This window comes from Protopterus annectens, chromosome 9.part0, assembly GCF_019279795.1.
Source record: "Protopterus annectens isolate FY-2018-M chromosome 9.part0, PAN1.0, whole genome shotgun sequence".
Lineage (NCBI taxonomy): Eukaryota > Metazoa > Chordata > Ceratodontiformes > Protopteridae > Protopterus > Protopterus annectens.
Window position 1 is genome coordinate 1,367,222,576 of NC_056743.1, and position 22,385 is coordinate 1,367,244,960.

At 36.7% G+C, this 22,385-nt stretch overlaps 1 protein-coding gene across 2 annotated transcripts in view; it reads right to left on the reverse strand.

Annotated features, from left to right (window-relative positions):
- The window catches only part of LOC122812081 (gamma-aminobutyric acid type B receptor subunit 1-like), a 2,214,644-nt gene that overhangs the window by 188,711 nt on the left and 2,003,548 nt on the right, over positions 1 to 22,385 (reverse strand). For both annotated transcript variants that reach the window (XM_044084349.1, XM_044084350.1), the window contains 2 exons: positions 9,513 to 9,645; positions 7,286 to 7,402 (listed from right to left, as the gene is read on the reverse strand). In XM_044084349.1, coding sequence (XP_043940284.1) covers positions 7,286 to 7,402; positions 9,513 to 9,645 — 250 coding nt within the window. The remainder of the gene's footprint in view (positions 1 to 7,285; positions 7,403 to 9,512; positions 9,646 to 22,385) is intronic.

Here is a 22,385-nt window from a genome sequence, read left to right on the forward strand (position 1 = left end):
AAGAAATTCTAAAGGTATTACTGCTCAATGTTAGGCTAGAAGCTCTCTTCATCCTAAAGAATGCTGATGTCTGTGCAGTCACCGAGACATGGTTTAAAGTCACGGAGAGCACAGTGCAAGATTATAATGCCTTCCACACATTTAGACCAGCTACTATACAGACAGGGACGAAAGATGGAGGTTTCTCAATTTACTTAAAAAATAAATATACCTCGAGGCTGATGAAACAGGACAATGCATTTGAGCTACTCTGTCTTCAAATCTCCACAGGCAAAATCCAATACCACTTCCTTGCAAGTTATAGGTCCTCCTCTAGGACACAGGAAACACATACCATGCATTTAAATGTATTGGAATCACTCTCCATCCAACCTAATACTATATATTTTGGCAACTTTAATTACCCCACTATTAACTGGAAATCCTATATAACACCAAATGTACAGGCACATAGATTTCTGAATTTTGTAAACACAAACTCCCTGGACCAGATTGTCAATATACCAACCAGGGGTGCAACCATAATGGATCTGGCACACACTAATATGGGAGAGTGCTGCACACTCCCTAGTGTAATGCCTTCCCTGATAAGATCAGATGACAACATGATCTCTTTTCAAATTAAAATAAATCCGAGACACCCAGCTAACGCTGGAATATTCAAGAACTACTCTAAGGATAACTTCCTGCTATTAAGTGATAACCTAGCAAAAAACCTTGAGAACACTACTGCCTGTGCAGAACTTTTCAGAGAAACCTTATACAAGCATGTTGATAGCTGCAATGAGGCCACTGTACCCATCAGGAAGAAGTACACAACTAACTCAAAAAACAAGCCACCCAGGTAGAATCACAAAATCAATAGGCTGTACAACAGAAGGAAGAAAATCACGGCAAAAATTAGGATGTGCAGCAGCCAGCAGGATATAAGCACTCTCATCAAACCAAACAAACAACTCTGAGGACAAACAAATTCTACCAAAGCCAAATTTGAGGTAAATATGGCCTCCCAGGCCAAGAACAACCACAAGACATTCTTTATTGTTTTTTGTTTTTTTTTTAAGAAAAAAGGTAATTAAACCTGCATGGGGTTTTGGTAATTGACTAGTGTTCCATGTACACCTTGTTCCTTTTCCTATCTTATATTTATGGTTGTCTGGAATAAACAGCCACAACCCATACAGCTAAACTGGATAATGTGAGTATAGAATACACAAGGATGTCTTTGCTAACAGTTAAGAACCATTTGGGACAAATTCCTTCTTGGTGCTGTCTAGAAGGTACTGGTCTGTTTAACTGACTTGATTATGGCTATACAGCACCTAAGTGGAGGATTACAGAATCAAGCACAGGAGTATCGAAACGTGTTTCATCATTATCATAGGCAAATAGGTTAATACTGCTCAACCTCTCAGTACAATAAATCTGGACAAAACCAGAAATAATGGAAGGCAAAGGCCCAAAAACAAGGACATAATTTAAACATTGCTCCTATAAACTTAGAAAGTAGCTAGGATAACATGTTTTGCATTATTATGCATTTCTGTGGGGATACGAAGTCTGAAACTCAAATGTCTGTCAAATTTATTATTTTGTGCTTGTGGTGCTTGTATAGCTGTTCATCCATACATTTGTACATGACTTTGGAAAAGAACCAGCTGCCTATAATGCAAGTAGAAAGACTGATATACAAAACCATGGAATGTTCAGTGTGGGTATATACCATCAGTAGTAACAGACTTTCCATATCTTGTAGTGTGCTGACAGTCTGCAATTTGTTAAGGTACATTTTAACTATGTGAGAATAATTGCCTTTAATGATACAGTTTCATTATAGAAACAACCAGAGGCGTCTCGTGCTATCAGACTGCCGGACGGCAGCCCTCTCACCTAGAAAATACAAAAGAAAAATCTTTAAAACTGGAAAACAAAAACGAAAAATAAAAATCATGAGTCCCGACTCCCCTGCCTTTATCAGCTGTCTGGATAGAGACAAAGATGTACCCAGCAATCATTGCTGTGAGATACCCAGGAATCTGTGTGGTGACAACCGCACAGAAGAGGAGCTCCGGACTGCTTCGGCTGCAGGCAGAACCAATGAGGGGTGAGCTGCTGCTGCTCTCACGGGACTTTCACTGCGTGGGCTTGGCTTCATTTATGGATTACTGCTTCAGGTAGGTGTTTGGTCACTCTCTGGATTGTGGGCTTGCTTCGTTCGTGAAACGGGTAGGTGTTTGGTCACGAACAGGTAGGTGAAGGCTTCGTAACTAGGACATTTATTTACAGCAGGTAGGTGAAGGCTTCGTAACTATACCGCTGGACAAAGGGTGTCTGTGTGTATGTGTCTGTGTGTAAAATGCCCCAGTTACTACATACTGGTGGTTATAGAGAAACTCAGGCTTGAACACTGTACCTTGGATGCAGGTGGCAAGGACCTGAATTCCCTAACCACCACCATTTCTAAAAAAAATTGCAGATTTTTGTCTCATATTTGTTCTGTTCCTCATAAAATCTGTGGTTTCTGTATCTACATTTTTCCTTGCAAAGTCTGTAGTGCAGTGGTGCACTGGTAGCATTGCTGCCTAACAGCTACAGGTTCTCTGGTTTGATTCTTGGATGGGGTGCCTTCTGTGTGGTGTCTGCATGTCCTCCCATCTTACAAAGATGTGTCTGGCATTTCTCCCTGCTCTGCTGAAAATGATCTTTTGTTCCAAGTCAGACTAGTTTCCTGGTTAAATGTTTAAAAATAACAGGCATTTGAATTTCAGACTTCATATTCTTCAGAAAGTACATGGTAACACAAAACTGTTCTAGCAGTTGTCTAAGTTTATAACATGGATATTTGAGATTTGTCCCTATTTGTGGGACTGTATTCCCCCATTATTGGCTTTGTCCAGGTATTTTGTGCTAAGGTTGATAGTTATCTATGGTGACAACTGAATTCATTGAATGTTTGGGGGCTGTATACCCCCCCCCCCATTACTGGCTTTGTCCACATGTTTTTTGCTAAGAGGTTGAGAGCTATAGTGAGAACTGAATTCACTGAATATGTTTGGGGAATGTATTCCCCCCATTATTGGCTTTGTTCAGGTGTTTTGTGCCAAGAGGTTGACAGCTATGGTGAGAATTGAATTCACTAAATGGTAGCCATTTAAGTTTGTCTTCCTCTCTTTCACAAAACAGCTGATTTAGCATAGTGGTATGTTTCTCTGACTGTTTTGCCCAGGGTCCCCTGGGTTAAAGACATGGCAGTGAAATGTATGGTGGTAACACAGCATTTTATTCTAGCAACTTTCCAACATTATACAAGCAATGTTTAAAATGTGTCCCTGGTTTTTGGGCTTTTGTCCCCCACCCAATAAATTTCGGCTTTTTCCAGATTTTTTGTGCTGCAAAGTTCAGAGATACAACTGTGTTTCGAGTAGATTTTACAAGTAGCTGAGAGCTGCAGGGGAACAAAACTTTAGTGCTGCTTATTCTGAATCTGCTTGCTTTGTTAATAGCACAACAGGTAGTGAACTTGCTTTTGATGCAGAAGGCTGTGGGTTCTACTCCCACAGTAGATAGATGCATTGCTGATACTGTACTGTGTTGTAAAGTGGGTGCATGCTGCAGTCCTTCTTGGCAAAGATACCTAGAGTAGTAACTATGAACCTGTTGTTTGCCATACAGTCCCTATTGCGATATTACTAGCTTATCATTTTTTTAATGCATTCAACATAGTCAATTTATTCCTCAAGGGCAACAGGCACTTTATTTGTAGATGAATAAACAATGACATATAAAGTTGCTTGCCAGCAGCAACCTCTTCATTGTTACAGATTTCTTTAATGTGGAATTATTTAGATGACTTTTACTACTTCAGAGATTGTGCATATTTACTGATACTGGTGGACTGTAGAAGGTTGAGTAGACTTTTATGATGGAAATGTTCTGAATTGGGTAGTTTTGTCATTGGTGCATGCATTTTGTTTCATTGTTTACTGGAAAAATGTTCAAAACAATAAATTTAAAATGCTGTCTAACAACTGTACTGTATTGTACAAGGAATATCATTTAGTACAATCAGGAAGGTGTATCAAAGAGCACATGTATGTTTCATGTGCAAGGGGCCTATGATTTGAGAACAGCCCAAAGTTAATCTTTATCTGCCACTGGCAAAATGTATTTTCTTTGAATGTGTGTTTCAATGCTGTTTCATTGAATGTGAGTTTCAAGAGCAGAGAAGTTTTTAATGCCAAGCCTGTTTTCATTGTGAGACTGTATTGCTTTGTTTATCAGATGTCTTAGTGTTTGTGCTGTAAAATGCAAAATAAAACTTTCAAATGAAATCCAAATCATCATAGAAGTAAAGCAGTATGCACATTAGTGTTTATGGTAAATGGAGTGAAATAGCCAAGTAATGGATCATTGGAATGGCTGCAGGGGGGAGGGCTCCATTCAACCATGATTTTGTGAGGGGGAAGGGCGGCAAACTCAAAGACAGCCCCAGCTGAACTATACCGCCCAACTGTCCAGATTTTCACAAAATGAATAGATTTTTGCTTCTTATTTTTGGTTTGTTCCTCATAAAATGTGTGGTTTTCTGGAAAATCATTTAGGAATTAAGTCACTAAATAATGACACACTGAGTTTCAGACTTCATAAGCTTCAGAAAAATGCATGCTAAAGTAAAACCTGTCATTATATCAACTGTCTCAGTTTATACAACAGCAATTTTTAGTACTGTTTATATGCTTCCCCAATATATTTGGCCTTGTCCAGATTTATTGCATTAACAGGTTGAGAGGTACATGCAAATAGCCAAACCTCTCAACTGTCCCCGAATTTGGCTCAAAATGTTGCTCTTCCCCTAATAATCCCTCCGCAAAATAGCAATTTTGGAAGAAAACATGGAGGGTTTACAATTAAGAAATAACTGTAATAATCAGAGTTATAGATTACTTTTATTTCAGAAATGCATGTAGATTCTTTTATTTTGTCAGCTGCTCAAGTTAGCAGTACTAATATTAAAAAAAGTGTCCCTTCTTTGACAGGTTCCCAGCTGTATTGTGTGGCTATTTTATATTTTTGCATCATATTTTTGGTCCATTTTTCATAAAATTGTGGGTTTTTTTGGCAAATTAGTGGTAAATCATTAAAGACTGAAGTTAGAAAATAATGACAGATTTTTGAATTTCAGATTTCATATCCTTCAGAAAATTCATACTAATGCAAAACCTACTATTCTATTATCTTTCTAAGTTTTATAAGAGCAATATTTAAAAATTGTCCTTATTTTTGGGCCTTTGTCCCACTTCTATGCATGGCTTTGCCCAGATTTCTTGCTCTGAGTGTGAGAGGTATGACAAATGTGTCAGGGCCATCACCGTCAACCAGAGACATTTCAAATTGTGACATACTTGTTGCACCCCACTCCCCCATGTAGTGACTATGGATGTGTCCAAGCAAGGCAAGGAGCAGTTATGCAGTGTAAATGTGTAGGGTATCCCCCCATCCAAGGTAGACACAAGTACTACAGTGGCTTTTCATCTGTTCTTGATTTTGCAGAATGGTCTGGTTTCTGTCATATTTTTGTACTGTTGATTTATGTTTATTACTCAAAGTGCCTGTTGCTCTGTGTTTTAAGTAACAATGCTTTAATGACCATCAGGTAAGCTTGTCTGAGATCATAACATACTTTAATAAGTATACTGTTAAATAATTGCCAACATCGAAGCCTTTCTGTTGTTGCCATGCAGAGAATACTTAACTAGATAATGTATAAGTGTTGGGTATTGAAATGCATATGACAGTATTTGTAATAAAGTCCAAAAAAATTATTTGTAATAAAGGACAGGATTAAATTATTTTAAGAAGCTCATTACACTTGTTGGAGACTTCCAGTGATGTCTGAGGGCTTTACCCATAAACTAAACAGAATGCCATTCATGTGTGGTCCATAACCTGTACAGTAATCCTTTAAGCAATGTATCTTGAGCTTGTTTCTTGTTTGCTTTTCATTTTTACTTTGATCATGTTTTCCCCATGAAACAAGTAGATAGTTGTCAGGCAGCAGGTCTTTTTTGGATAAGAAACATTTTTACAAGTGGGGGCATCACAGAGATTGCTACTTTCAGCAGGTTACTTGGTACTTTAATAAAGCTGAATATAAATTATAATTAGAACTGCAGTGCAAGGAGAAGCGGTTTGAGTTGAGTGCTGCTTGTTTTTCTTAAACTTGATTTTGACTGGCATTCCAGTAATGTATTTAAAAAGTAATTTATTTTTTCATGCCTCACAACCTTTTTGTTTCCATCTAGGTATTAAGTAAGCTGTCATGCAGCCAAATGAAATATTTTTATTCTTTTATACTTCATTTGTCTTGATTGGACTCTCATAATGAGGGTTTGGCACCCAGGGCAGCATATTTAATTAAAGTTAGTTTTTGTGGTTTTGAGCATAGCTCCTCCCCTTTCTAGTTGGCCACACCCCTTCCCATTGACCCCACCCATTCAGCTATCTTCTGCAGCCCCCCTTTGATTTGAAGTCACCAGCCTCCACTGGAAACAACACTTAGGGAATCGGTAGTCTTAGCTTTCTATGTATTTTTCTTTTACTGTTAGGGACCATGGGGAATGCTGTCATCCACAAATAATGTTCTTTGCGGTTTCTGAGTGGAATTGCAACAGTCTCAGAAATCCTGTATCAGCTGCAAGGCAAACTGTAATAAATCAGGACTTTTCCTCACCATTGCAGACAATAGCACTAGTCATACAGTATGCATAATGTTGAACTGCCGATGGAGCACAATCACCAGTGTAGCTAAACTTGCACCACCCAAAGATGTTATTTGTAGCTTTGCATGTACTTCTAACTTTTCACCATCTGAAGCTGGCATTATAGATCAATGTGCAAAAATTTTTCACATTAACTACTTTACTTACTCCACTAATGCAGCTTTAAAGACACAAATACATATATAATGTGTAAGCCACCTATAGGTGGCCTTTATGTTTGGAGCAGAATATGTCAAATCAGTACAGAGTCAGAGGTATTTCCACTGAATTCCTTAATTAAGTAGGTATTTTATCTACCCATCTACAAACTAATATTGTACTACCTTTATTTAAAACATTCAAATGCACCCACACATGTAAACATGGTCACTTGCATGGTATTTTAGTTGAAACCACTGATGCTAGTACATATAAGGCATGTATTGTAATATCAATTGTCTAATCTGAAGAATATCAAATGCACAAGAATGTCCATTTTTTCTTTGAGTCCTCTTTGCAAAAATTACCTTCCTTTTCTCCTTCTTCTCCTCTTTTTTAGTGAATAAGGTGTGGACCCACCAAATCTTGGTGAACATGCTCCCATAAGCTAGGCCAAATCCAAGACCCAGAAGCCACAACCGTATCTGGAAAAAAAAAAAAAGAAGTTATGATTATACCTTCTAAATCAGACTAGAAAAATCAAAGAACATCCAATGTTTTGTCCTCTCTTTCCTTTCGCACCTCCAGATCATGCTACATAACAAGGGTTCATATTTTCAAAATTTAATAAAATTCCGTAAGTTCTTATAAGACTTACTGATACTTTTCAGAAGAATGCTGGTCACCATTTAAGCTAAAAAGCTATGTAAAAACATTTCAGCTGTATAGACTAAATGAGCACTGAAAACTACTCAGTGACCTTATCTCCACCCAACCCACTTCTGGGAGAATCAGATGAGATATGATAAAACAGGAAACAAGCGATGAAGACGACCACACAATAGGAGTTCGACAAGGCCTTTCAGTCTTTAGCTGGGACTGATTTAACCTATTTCTGGATGTCTGATCATTGGTATACCATGAAATGTCACATTTGTTTTCTTTTCCAGAGTAATATTGCATGCAGCTTATGCAGATACATCTACTTTAAAAACTGGTTCTTTTATCCTTATTTAGATTGTAATATATTCACCATGGAGAACTTTGCTCTTTTCTGCATACTGGTGCAATCTTGGAGTCGGTATATTTAGTTAGGGTTGGGTGTGGGGGCAAAGCCCCCCACTCTGGTGGGTTTTGTGTAGTTTGTTTTGCTGATGTTCAATGGTGGCTAAGTGGTTACATTCCGAGAATCTATTGTCTCTGTCCCAGGAGTTCAAGTAAGTGAGCTTTCAATTTTATGGTGTTGACGAATTGAGATTCAATAATGTTTATACTACTGTGTCGTGAAGTAAACCCATATATATATATATATATATATATATATATATATATATATATATATATATGTGTGTGTGTGTGTGTGTGTATATACATATATATATATATATATATATATATATATATATATATATATATATATGTATGTATGTATGTATCTATATATATCCAGCATGTACTCCCAGTGGTTGGGTGGGCGTTTGAAAGACATGCGTAAATGGGCGTGCCTTCGTTGAAGGTTGAACATCGAGCTGGCACCTCGGTGTTCGTGAAAATCTACTGCCAATCATTAGTGGACCGGAGTTCTGCTGTGGCGACCCTTAACTGGGAAAAGCCGAAAGACAAACAACAGCAACAACATGCAACTGATGAAAATGATTTAACCTCTTGTCTTGCACAATGAGTCAAAGCATCAGAAGTATACAGTATATACACACATAAACTGGTACAATGCATAAAAACATCAGAAGTGTACTGTATATAGACTCATACAGTGTGTGGGAGCATCAAATATGTACTATATATGGGTCTATATCATATGAGCGAATTGCACAAATTGCGAATGCTCATAATATCGAATGTATTGGACCTCGAACTTCTATTGCTGGGGGATGCGCCTCCCACACCCCCGCTAAATATATATTCCAACTCCAAGATCACACTACAGTGAGGAAAGAGCAAATATTCTATTCTTCACTGTACTGCAATCTCAGAAAAAGCACTTCAGTGTCTGGTACGCTTGATATTATGAGTGTTCGCAATTTGGGCGATTCACTCATATGATACAGACACACAAACTTGAACAATGTGTCATAGCATCTGAAGTGCACTGTAAATACCACACAAACTCATACAATGCGTCAGAGCATCAGAAGTGTACTGTATACACATACATGCATAGGCACAGACACACACAGACACAATCACATGCACAATTGTGTAGGCACTTGATGACAATGACTTAAACTCTTGTCTTGCGCACCGAGTCAAAACAAAAAAACTGCCTCTTGTTAGTAATTTGCAACACAGTTAGCATTAATCTGGAAGCAATTCTCTGCCTCCTAGTCTATTGTTGTTAATGTTGCCACATGAATCTGGTGAATTCTATTCTACTGTTAACATGGCCATATATATCTGGTGTAACTGCGCACACCTGTTGAAACGATGAAGCATTTCTACTCGGTGTATTTACTCCTCAGGTTTCCTGTCAGTGAGACTGAACTAAAATCTAATGAAACATTCTAAAATTGACAAAAAATTACAGAAGAGAGTTTGATAACATTGAAAGGAATTACACATGGACAGTTGCACTCATACCTGGCAGATGAATGGGAAGTGCCACGTTTTGATGTGGTATCCATCTAGTCCCATTGGGAAGACTGCAGCCAATGCCAAGATACAACCCAGCGCTGTCATATTATTCAGGTAGGGTTGGGAGTTCTGAATGTACCTGGAAAAGTGAAAACAGAAACAAATAAGAATACTGTTTTGAAAAAAAGATGAGACGAATACATTGAAAAATAAAAAAATGCTTTGGAATCTTAAAATTTAATGACCAATTTAACATGACGTGCCATAGATAGGGAGTTCAGTATCTGGTATCCAGAAAGGACACATTTGAGCGAGCCTAAAAGCCTGCTTTGTAGCTATACCTGTGAGCTGTGTGCAAAACTGATGCTTCAAAAGAGTTTGCGCAGAATGATATATTTACTATACATATTATTTTTCTTTTCCTGCAAAGAGAGGCCAATTTCTTGGAGAACTGAAACAGATGGAAGTAAAGGACAACAAAATTAGATGAAGATGGCATTTTTGAATGCTAGATGCCTAAATAACAACATGGACAGGTTTTAAACATTTCTGTTCCTGAAGAGAAACCTGGTTTGAGTGCATCTCCATGCAACCAATAATGCCTGACAGGGTGGACATTATAAGTGAATTAATGCATGCCAGGGATGTTTTGAGGACTGATAATGCATCAGGCCTTATCTCCTCTCAAAGGGCATTAATTCATTGAAAGCACACATGCTGGAGGGCATTTTTGCACTTAAATTGACTAGCTCTTAAATTGTTTTACATATATTTTTAAATTACTATATAGTTTTTAAAAATAATTCTGATGTCGAACCTCACCTAACTGTTCCTCCACCTAATGTTTCATCGTCTAATGATTTAAAGTTATATCATTATTTTTGGCAGAAATATTTTATTTCCAAAGTATAAGACATGTAAGCAATTTATATATATATATACACACACACACACACACACACACACACACACACACACACACACACACACACACACACACACACACACAAAAACAGCTCAGCACATTTTTGACTACACTTCACTTGTCTTACTGTGATCAAACAGATGGAAAAAAAAAATTCACACAAAGCAAGGCATTATATCCTATACACCATGTCTTTTAACTGACCCTAATTTTGCCATAAAGTAATCTTTCCTTTGCTTATAATCACTGAGGATCACAGTCAGTCAATAATGCCAGATATTAGAGTTTAATTTTTCTTATTGTTTAGACAATGAGTGCTGATGGACTGACTGAGGCAGTTCAAATATGTTAAGAGGTATGTGCTCTGTTACTTTCTTAGTTTTTCTATCTTTCACTCTCAGCATGGCATGCGCACTCACTCACAGACAGAGAAGCACACGCACATGCACGCACACACACACACACACACACACACACACACACACACACACACACACACACACACACACACACACACACACACACACACACACACACACAAACAGACAGACACACAGACACACATACACAACACACACACATACACATACACACACACACACACACACACACACACACACACACACACACACACACACACACTCATACTCAAATAGGGATGCGATGAACAGTTAGCCCACTCTATAATACTAAACAGAATGTAGGGTATAGTACCTGTCATTGCTAAAATAATCTGCTGAAGAAGTGATTTCCTAATCTTGTTTTTTAGAAAAGCATTTGAAATCAAGACTAAAACTTTCACAAATGGGAACATAATATAGTAGTGTTGCAATTAAAATTATCAGCAACAATATTAACTTTATCAGCTGTTGCTGTATCCATTTCACAATTTCCATCAAATACGAAGTCCTACTAATTAATCTACAAGACATAAGCATAGCAGGCAAAACACTATTACTAGCAGACTACTATCCACAGAACATACTACAATTTGAATAATGTGTGTAACCAAATATTGATAAAATTCATCAATAAAAATAATTTGGGACAAATGTGAAGGGCAATATAAAGGGCAATAATATTCTAGGCATTGTGCTCACTAATAATAAAGTACATTACTTTACATTGTCTTGACAACAGAAGTAAAGCCTGCCTACTTTATCCTTTCAAGTGCCTTAGCATTCCACCTTTTCTACTCACTATCTTCCCCTTCATAGGTTCATTGGTGTATCCCAGACTAAATGATCAATACAGCCCTTATAAGCAGAGCTGTGTGTCCCCTATGTATTCTGCAAGTTTAAGGCTTGGAGGATGCCATTTTGATTATCTCTATAGTTTCCTTCTCCAACAGCCATTCTTTTAGTTTATTCCATGGTTCAAGAATGATCTCTGCTACGAAAACACTTTCAGACATCCAGGGAGTAGTTGCATAGTTTCTATAATCTGCTGCATCTGTCTCCACCTTCCTCTTCTGTCTTTCCTCTTCCAGCTCTTCATCTCTCTCTCTGTCTCTCACCCTATCTCTCTGAGACGATGTTGTGCACCAGGACCACATTCCCTTCTATTTCTTTGCTTTGGGTCTCAGGTGAAAATCCCCTAATTTCTTCTTATATTCATCCAGTCCATCCCATGGATATTTCTGGTAGCATTCTTCTGAATAGTTTCCAGTATCCTGATATCCTTTTCCTTACATGGCCTCCAGAACTTCACAAGGAGCTCATGGTGTGGTCTAGCCAAGGCCCTGAAGAGTGGAAACTTTACCTGTTTGGTTTCAAAACTCTATTTCTCATTTTATCCTGGCTGATACTTCACACTAAATCTATTAAGGCCTAAGCAATGCCTTGCATTTGTTTGCAATTTACCTGAAATTTCGGAATTTTCTACATATGTTGAGCTTTTCCAAATTCTTTTCTGGAGTCTTACCTTCCATCCTCCATAGTTCCATACTTGTGTCATTAGTAAAGGGATTACTCCTGTGCTCAATTACCTCAGTACCGTCTGAGACAAAATCTCTGAAAAGAACTGAAGTCAGGACAGACCCATGTGGTACTTGTCTAGTGTCTTCCCTAACTGTTGACTGTACCTATCACTACAACCCTCTGTATCCTACCATTCATCCATACCACTATACAACCCCTCAGTTTTGGTCTTAGCTCCAACCCCTCCAGTTCTCCTATCACCCTACTGTCTTGGACAGAATCAAAGGCCCTACTGAAGTCCAGGTAGAACTGGTTCTATTGTTACTGACAGTTGCTTCTAGCTGTGAACTCATGTTAGTTGCTGTCCTTTAGAAAAGCTAAAGGGTTTCACCTCAGAATTCTATCCATCAGATTGTCTGCCACTATCACTAAGCTGAAAGACATGTATTTCCTTGGATTTTTTCTGCTACCTCTCTTATACTAGGGCAGCACAGCTGTTGCTCTACAATTATTTCATACTTGTGTTCTATCTAGTTATCTCTTGAAGATATCCCAATCATTGGCAACACCATCTGCATACAGCAAAGTTACAGCCCTTACATCCTCATATTGGATCTTATTCATAGTCAAATACATCTCCTTAGCCTCACTGTGCAGACAGTGGAAATTCTGAACAGGAGATTTGACAAGACACATCCCTGGAAGAGTCATATGCACACTTTGAGTGGTGCATTGACATAACATTGAAAATGCAAAGACAAGTCCTGTTCTGCAAATAAAAGAACAGAATGTCATTCAACAGTGGCCCTGGGACCTATGTTGTTGTAGCATCTCAAAAATGCATTCTGGGTTATGTAGTCATATACCTTTTTTAGGACTGCATATTTCTGAATTCTCACAACCCCGCAAATTCTTGCTCAAGAAAAAAAAAGGTGACATTGTTCTACTGTCAGGAAAAATCCAGGCTACATGTCTTGAATAGAGGTTCATATAATGAGTGCTCTCTCTCTTCCACCGCCTACGAATAAGCTTTCTCAGGCAGGCTAAAGACCATTATCTTTCTGTATAATCAGAGCATATCCAGTACCCTTTCCTGAAATATGGACTACCACTCTGATATGGCAGTAGAAAAATATTGTCCCTGCTTTCAATGTAGCATTCAAAAAGTGAGTCAGCCATTTTATCTGAGAATATTTAGTCCCTTAAACATTTCCAATCAGGCTTCACCCACTTCCATATTGTTGACACTTTAGATCTGTTTAACGGACCGAGCAACCTTGTCTACAGAAGTGGGTTCAGTCATACCAGGTCCTGCTGGCACTGTGCCTTTAAAGCAGGGACTGAAAAGAATGAATCCATCAATTTATTCAACAAATGGAAGCTCTGTCATTAGCACTCCACATGGCTAAACAGTTTAAAAGAAGGACCAAAACACAATTACTAATATTGCTGGGGAAGTTCAAGGGCTGATTATCAATGAATTAGCAAAACAAGATGGAGAACAGCTTTATGTAAAATAAGTGGAGTGTGGAAATTCAAAAAGATGACCTTCAAAGAAAGAAAAAAGGGTGAAGCAGGGAGTGGAGACAAATTAATGTTGAAGAAAGACAAGATTATGGGGGAGGGGATCAGTAGGGTAAGGAGATATACCCAGACCTCAGATTACAGTAACATCCTGCTCTGCATAGATCACTGTAATAAAAAGCTGTTGATTGAAGATTTAGTGCAATGAAGAACTGAAGAGGTATATACTTAATAAATGAAACTTTTAATTTAAAAAACTATAAGAAAATCATAAGTTTGCTTTCGGTCTTTTCTGGTAACAAGAATGAGTTAACCTTTGCTTTTTTTTATTATTTAAATTATGCATCCCTTGTAAAGATAATCCCTGGGATATACACCGATCTGAGTGAGCAGACAACACAAGTGTGACTCATCACACTTTCTTCCTCTCAAATTTAGTTTTCCTGTGGATTTTCTTGCAGCCTTAAATATTGAGGGGAAGTCATAAAGGTTAAAGCACACATTGTGTAATCTTTCTGAGTGACTAGAAAGCACAAAAAATGTGGTAGGGATGTTAGATCATGTAGACTTAGTGTTTTTGTTTACAGAAAGAAGTTGGATAAGAGTGCTCAACAGTGCTTTCCGTTTAGCTCTTTCACTGTAGGCTTTCTTTGAATACATATTTTCCATACTTGCATGAACTCTTATTGTCTTCTCATTTCTTAGAATAAAACACAAGACTGACCAGCATGACTAAATTAATAACATCACATTTAATTTACATATAAACACACAGTAAGCGCTTTCATGACTGCAAGGTACTTCATCAGACCAAAATACAAAATGTATAACAATGTATTTATACAACTATTATTCAGTAAAATAAATTAGTAACATCAATTAATATCAAAGGACACTGGATCTAATTGCTGGTTTTAAAGGCACCAACTCATTCAAGCTAGGATATTTATCTGCGTGCAACATGATAAGCCATTGCACTTCTGCTTTCTCAGTTGTATTAATAAAATCAGCCCCCCTTATATTTTTCTCCATATGTTGCAACACCTTAAACCTAAATATAGGGTCTTGTTCATGTACATTCATGTTTGGCCAAGCTATTAATTAACTCCCCTGTCCGTATATCACTTAAATGCTCAAGTATCCACTCCCTTAAAGCCCTATTTGTCTATCCTACATAAAACAGTAGCATATACTACAAAAAGCTAAATAACCTAAATTAGTGCTCCTGCTTGTGGCATATACATTGAGAATATAATGTATATTCATTTCTACCAGAATTATGGTAATTATCTTACTTAAAGCTAAACTCCAAGCGATTTGTAGCATGCCATAGATTTATACATTTTTTGTAGTTATGAATTACTTATGATTGGTTTGCTACTTCCCATGCTAAAGCAATATCTAAAGCATTTTCAAAAATAAAACTGTTTTCTGATAGTTTCCTTCTTTGATGTAGTCATCATTTACTTCATACAGTCATATCTTTTAACAGTAGCTGAAGTGTTTATCCACAATTACAACCTTGGGTTAATTTTGTCAGTTCAGTGACTTGGTCAGGAGTTCTATGATTACCAAATCTGAAGATTTAAATAAACATTCATTTTTTTATTATTAAAACTGTTTTGTAGTATGCCTACCAGCTGTATATAAGCTTTGTTAGTATTTTTTTCAGGAATGTTATCATAAAACAATAGGTTTTGGATCCGCATTCAAAGATAAATGCAAATCTATTTTTCATTTTAATTGATTTTTCTAGAAATAAAAAATAAAATAACATTTGCGTTTAAAAGAATAAAAAAAATTCATTGTATTTTTCTCATTATTTTACTTTCACTTCAAATATAGTTAAATTATCAATGGTTTATATATTTTTAATTCATTATCCTATAGTTACCACTGATGGAATTATTAAACTTAATGCATGTTAACAAAATAAATATGCTATTGCTTGAAATAAGAATCCAGAATCTTAAACAATTTTTAAAGCTTAAAATAAGTGATCCAGAATCCAAGACAAGTAGACGGCACATAGACCAACATCTTAAGAACTTCTGGATATGTAATGCAGAGGGGGCAAATGAAGGAGTACTTTAGAATTAACTTGAGTTTTGTAGCAACTTCCAGAATTTTACAGCTTTGAAACACAATGTACTAAGAATAACAGCTGAATAACAATGACACCACCAATAACTTTATATACCATATGTGAGATTGTGAGAGCTGATTTTTAGTTCAAAATTTAGTGCACTGTAATTCAATGTACAGATTTAAATGGCAGCATTATCAGATGTGTCCGAGACTAGCTAAATGACTGACTACCTTCAATATGTTATAAAAACTTCATAACTTACAACTACAGTAATTTCTGCCTACAGCTGTGTTGGCAACACTGTCATCTGCTAATGTATTTTGTCTTATTTCATATGTTTGTCTAGAATGTTACACAGCACTAAATAAATGACAGGGTGTATTTATTGTCAATATTAGGAAATCAGATTTTTGTCATGTCACATGTGTGTCATATGTGCAATTTATAAAGCGCTTACCTGAAGTGAGGGAGATTTTGGCAATGTCCTATTATCAAACTAGACTTTTCATTACTAGGCATAGTGAGTTCCTGTTTGAAGTTAGCATATTTACTATGAAGGGAAGCATTCTGTACGTCATCCCACAGTTTATAGCATGTGTTTGTCCAAGATAGTTCTACGACTTGTAAATGTATTATCTCATTACATACTTCTATCAGTATATTTTCTGAAGTCAGATCTTCATGAATAAATTTAGTATATTTCATATACGTTTAATTTTGTAACTGATATTTTCATTCATCTTTTGCATAAAACAAAATCATAAATTTGTAAATTTAATGGCATCTTTCTATTTGAAAAGGTGTGTTGTGTCATACGGGTGCTGTGACTAGAAATGTCTGCAATTCAATGTTAAACTTAATGCTTTCTTTTCTAAAAGTGAAGTCCTAGAACACCCATAAGCATTATGTTAGTTTATGCAGTCAGGTTAAATTTTCCATTATATTGTTTTGTTAAATCAGCTCCAAACCAACTGGATCTACATCTATAACAAGCCAAGCCTCTATTTTTCAGGACAAAAGTTTGACATAACTTAACCAGAAGTTAAAAATATCTTCTTCATGCCTAATATACTTGATTGTTTATCCATGACATGGAAGGTGTAGATATTAATTGTGTCACATATCTGTCCCTTGTTATTGTCTTATTACTATCTATTATAAAAATAACACCTCCATTCCCTATCCCAGGATAGGATTTAACCAGAGTTAGTCCCAATTCTGTCCTTATATCATTTGCACGTGCCTTAAATTTTATCTCTGAATGATTTATATTAAATGTTTTAAAAACCTAACTATTTAATGCTGCAGTGTAGGATGCTTGCTTTATTGATGTAATGCTTAAAAAAAATCTTTGCACAATTTCCATTGTTCCTATGTCTAAAGCTAGTAAACTACAAAAGAGCAGATATTTTCAATTGTAGATCTCCCCGTGGAAATAAACACAACCTTTAAAATCTTGGGATTTCTAGTTACAAATAAGTTCAGTACCAAGCCAACTTGTTTCATTCATCCAACTTTAATTTCTTGAACATAATATTTAAAATTCGAACCCTTTCCAACTATGGTGACTAAATCTTTCACCCAATCAGCAATATCCAACACACGTTTTTCCAGTCTTGATTTGTTCCATCATGTTTTTCCCCAAAGATCAAAACCTTACTTTTCTTAAGACTGACTTCTAAACTTACTTATCGAGCTCATTTATGTACACTAGATAGATAACTATTCAATTTGTGCACATCATCAAAATTATCCAACTTTACAAGTATCTATATATTTTAGAAGTCAAAATATCTTAGACTTAGACATTTCAGAAAATATCACATTAAAAAGGTTCACTTCTAATACTGGGCCTTGAGACATTTCCATAGTTACAGTATTTCTTCTTGGTTGTACACCTCGTAAAACTACACTCTGCACATTTTTTTAAAACAATTAGCTATCCACTTTACTGTGGATGGGTTTACCTCTAACTGTTGAATATACTGCATTATGTGATCATGTCTTGAAGCAAGAAAATGCTTTAGAAACATTAAAATACACTACTACACAGATTTTCTCTTGATCTCTCAGTTTGTATGATCATACAATTTTATTAGGCAGTCAGGGTAGATTTACCCTTTATGAATTTGTATTGATTATTGTGCAGTTCAGGTCCATAAATATTATCATAAATCACTTCACTTCCAGGATGTCACTTTAAAAGAGCTTTTGAATGAGTAGGATTTATCACGTTAAGAGAGAAAAATTTAGCTCAGAGGTTTAAGTCTCCATATTGTTTTCTGGTTCTTCATATTTATGTACTGCAAGGTTTGATTTCCTGCAGCCTCAGTTTATCTACTGTGTGATTCTAAACAAGTTCCTTAACTAGATATTTATCTCAGGATGTGACTGAAATGGGTCCAGAATATTAAATAGCTATTAAATTGATTAATTAATTTGAATTAACCACATTAAACAAATGAGGGAGAAATAATGTCAGAATGAACCCAACCTCATGCATAACATAATTAACACTGCATGTGCTGATCATGACTCAAGGAAAACGTTAGTGTTCAACATGGGCTTTACTTTTAGGTAAACATGTCTCAAGAATAAATAGTGTACTGCACATGAAGAAACAATGAGACGAGAAGTCACACAGGCTAGCATATTTACTCCATCTGGAGTATCAATAGGCTTTAGGGAACACAACTCATCTAAAACATTTGTGTACCTCATAATGATTTATTTGGACACTGCCATTTGCTTACCTCCTGCCATCATTTTCCCTGTTGCACAGTAATTTGGAAAATGAATGACACTGAACAATGTCCACAATCAATAAAACATGCTGGAATATGTTTACTGTTATATGTTTGAGTGCAAAAAACAAGAAATACTGGTTAGGGTTGGGGCTGGCATAACGGTTAATGTGTTTAACTGACAGATATAAGGTATAGGGTTTGAATCTCACAACTGAAGGGGCATGAAAAGACAGTTAGTCTAGCACCTTCCTATGAATCTGTGAACTTTCATCTAGGAGAATGAAACCTACCATTTTGCTTTGGATACATGTTTGATAATGTCCTTATATATAAGCATTTGTCACAATGCAGATTTAGAAGCATCAGTATTTTGGTCATCAAGGGCTAATATTAATCACATGCATAATGATTATTTTTTTGGTAAAGCTGACTCATCATTTGTTAACAAAAATGTATTTTATTTTGAAAATGAATGGTATTTAGAAGTACAACGAACTGCAATGAGGATATCCTTTGCCCCATGATGCAGATTTATGTATGGGCTTCACTGACATTTATAACAGTCATAACTTCTTCATAAACTCTACCAATACGTGGTAAAGATTGATTGATGAGTGTTCAGTTATATGGAAATGTGACTCTGAAAAAGTGCATGAATTTATTCAATACCTTAATGTGAATAAACGATGGGTCCATTTTACTTTGGACTATCAGTTATTTAACGTTTACTAATTGGTATTATCAGTTACAAACTTAACTGATGGTACATTAGTTATATCACTTTAAAGACATCCATTTTACAAAAACAATTTGTTAATGGCATGCTGTTGTCATCCCAAACATACAATAAATAACATACGTTTCTCCCAATTTAGAAGGGTTAAAGAAATCTGCTCAGCTTATGAATAGTAGAGAACTTATTCCACTGGATCAACACATTGATTTGCACATGGGAGTATCAGAGGTAATAGACAAAACTAATTTAGAAACTGCAGTATATGATAGAACTTGTATTTTTCTTTTGACAGACTTGCCATTTCCCTGTTTTGTTGGGTCCATATTTGCTTTTTTTTTTGGGGGGGGGGGTGCTCTTCATGTTGCAGTTCATATGACAAAACTTCATTATTAGAATACAGAGTTAGAAAAACAAACAACATTTTTGGAACAAGCAGGCCGCTATATATGGAGCAAATATAGATAAGATATTAGATACACATGTATTGGCATATTCTACAGGGGGACCAAAAATTGGAAAATATGTTAGTGCCTAAACATAAATTTATTTTCAGATGCAGCTGGACAGTGGAACAGTATTTTAGCCACTTTGCAAGCTATGAATCAATAAAGATGAAACAAAGCAGTATTTTGGGGGTATAAATAAACAAAAGTAGTCATTACAGCAATTATGTCAATTGGAAATTTACATTAAAATGCTTTTTTCCTCATTGGTTAATTCCACTAAGGTATATGAGATCAGACAGTACACTTCATACTGACAGTGGGCTCCACTAACCCACATACATCATTGGGTCTGCATATCTGGACTATTTCCATAATTTAACAGAGGTTGATGGGGATCTTAAGGAAGTCCTGAGGGGACTCTGTCCATCTTCTGCTGTTATTTTTTTTTCATTTTGACCTGCCCATCCCTCCACAGCTTCAGGGTTTTAATGTGGAAGTGGAAGTGCAGTGGTAACATCCAATGTCGGCCTCTCAACTCCACTGAAGCTCAGCCACATTTCAAACCTAGTGCCCTTTACAGTCTCTCCAAATGTCAGATATACTTCAATCCCTCCTTGCTATTCCATCAGTCACAAGCCATTAATTGTATCGGGGTCAGTTGGGGGTTCATCTTTACATGCCAGGGTGAACACTGTATTTAGCAACTTGTATGCTGACAAAACCTCTAGAATGTAGAAAAACACATTTCGGAAACCAAGAGTGAAATATATTGTAAAAGGTTTATCTCATCAAAATTTTGAATGGCACATCATCGAATCCACTTACACGAAGTCTAAATTCCGACTGTTGAAAAAGTCAAACACTGATATTCCAAAACGCAAAATCTTTCCCCCTTTTTGACCCATGTTAGCACTTGTTGTTAGGTGTGGAGTGGTCGGAAATGTCGACATTCTGAGTTTTTTCAGCATTTAGACAATTCAGCATTATGGATTTTCATAAATATTTCAACGATGTGCATAAATGGTGAAGCGCAATCGACATTTTGATAGTAAACTATTGTAAAAGTATAGCTAATGCATTGCACACATGCACCTATTACATACCATGACCAGATTAATTTTCAAGGCCATTAATCCTCTAGTCAAAATAGTCCCAAATAAATTTGGATAGCAAACATTATTCACTAAAAATTAACATACCTGGATTGTTTATTTTTTACCTGGTTTAAATGAGCACTAATAGATAAATAGTAGTGCATTAGAGGAAAAATAAAATGGATTATTATCTGGAAGGATTCCGGATACTGGCTAAGGCTCTTGCCACCCCTATAGTGCTTTTTATAGGCAAGGTTCAAATGACAAATTCACCACCGTAACAGGTACAAGCAAGCAAAATCTGAGGGTAATGCTACTCAATGCTAGAAGTCTAGACCTCAAAATGCACTCACTCGAGGCACTCCTTAAAATGGAAAACATTGACATCTGTGCAGTGATAGAGACCTGGTTCAAAGCTCCAGAGAGCACCCCTGCATTACCAGGCTTCAATTCATACCACACCTTTCGGCCACCTAACCCAGAAAGAAGCACTAAAGGTGGAGGCGTGTCCATATTCATTAAGGATATCCACACCTCCAGGCTAGTTGCACAGCATAATGCATCCGAGATTATCCAAGTGCAACTAACTCTGGGCAAGACTGCAATCCAAATTGTAGCTTGCTACAGACCCCCCACCATGCCCCAGGATTCATACTCCTCATTTCTTGATACACTGAAAAGTATTAGGGTACAACCCAACACCCTAATAATGGGCGATTTCAACTACCCTGCATTTACTGGGAAAACTACTCCTGTACCAACTCTTTTGCTCAACGTTTTCTAGAATTCATAAATTCCAATGCCTTGGATCAACCTATTCACCCCCCCACCAGGGGCAGCAATATCCTAGACCTGGTCATTACCAACATGGGAAACCGGTGTTCCACACCAGAGGTCAATTCCTTGTTGGTCAGATGCGACCACAAGCTAATCAGCCTAGACATCCACATCCCACCCCCACACCCAATTAGGGAAACTATCGTAAAAAAACTTCTCCAAAGCCAACTTCACACTTCTTAAGACAGAAGTGGCAAACTTCATGACACCCATGCAGATGGCCAATAGAGGTATGACTTCCGAATCCTACACAAATGCACTTTATAAGCACTTACACGGGTGCATGGATCATGCTATCCCTAATAGAACCAAGATGTTATCCTCCAAAAAAGGGAAGCTAATCTGGTGGTCCTCTGCCATAAACAAACTCTACAACAGAAGAAAAAAACTGTTGCAAAAAAAAGAGTAAAATCCCATGACTAGAGGAATTCCCTGGTCAACATCAGTAAGAAGCTTAGATCCCTCATAAACTCCTCCAAAGCTAGTTACGAAAACAAAATTGCCACTGACTCTAAAGACAACCACAAAGCAATCTATAGCTGTGTCAAGAATCTAAATGGGA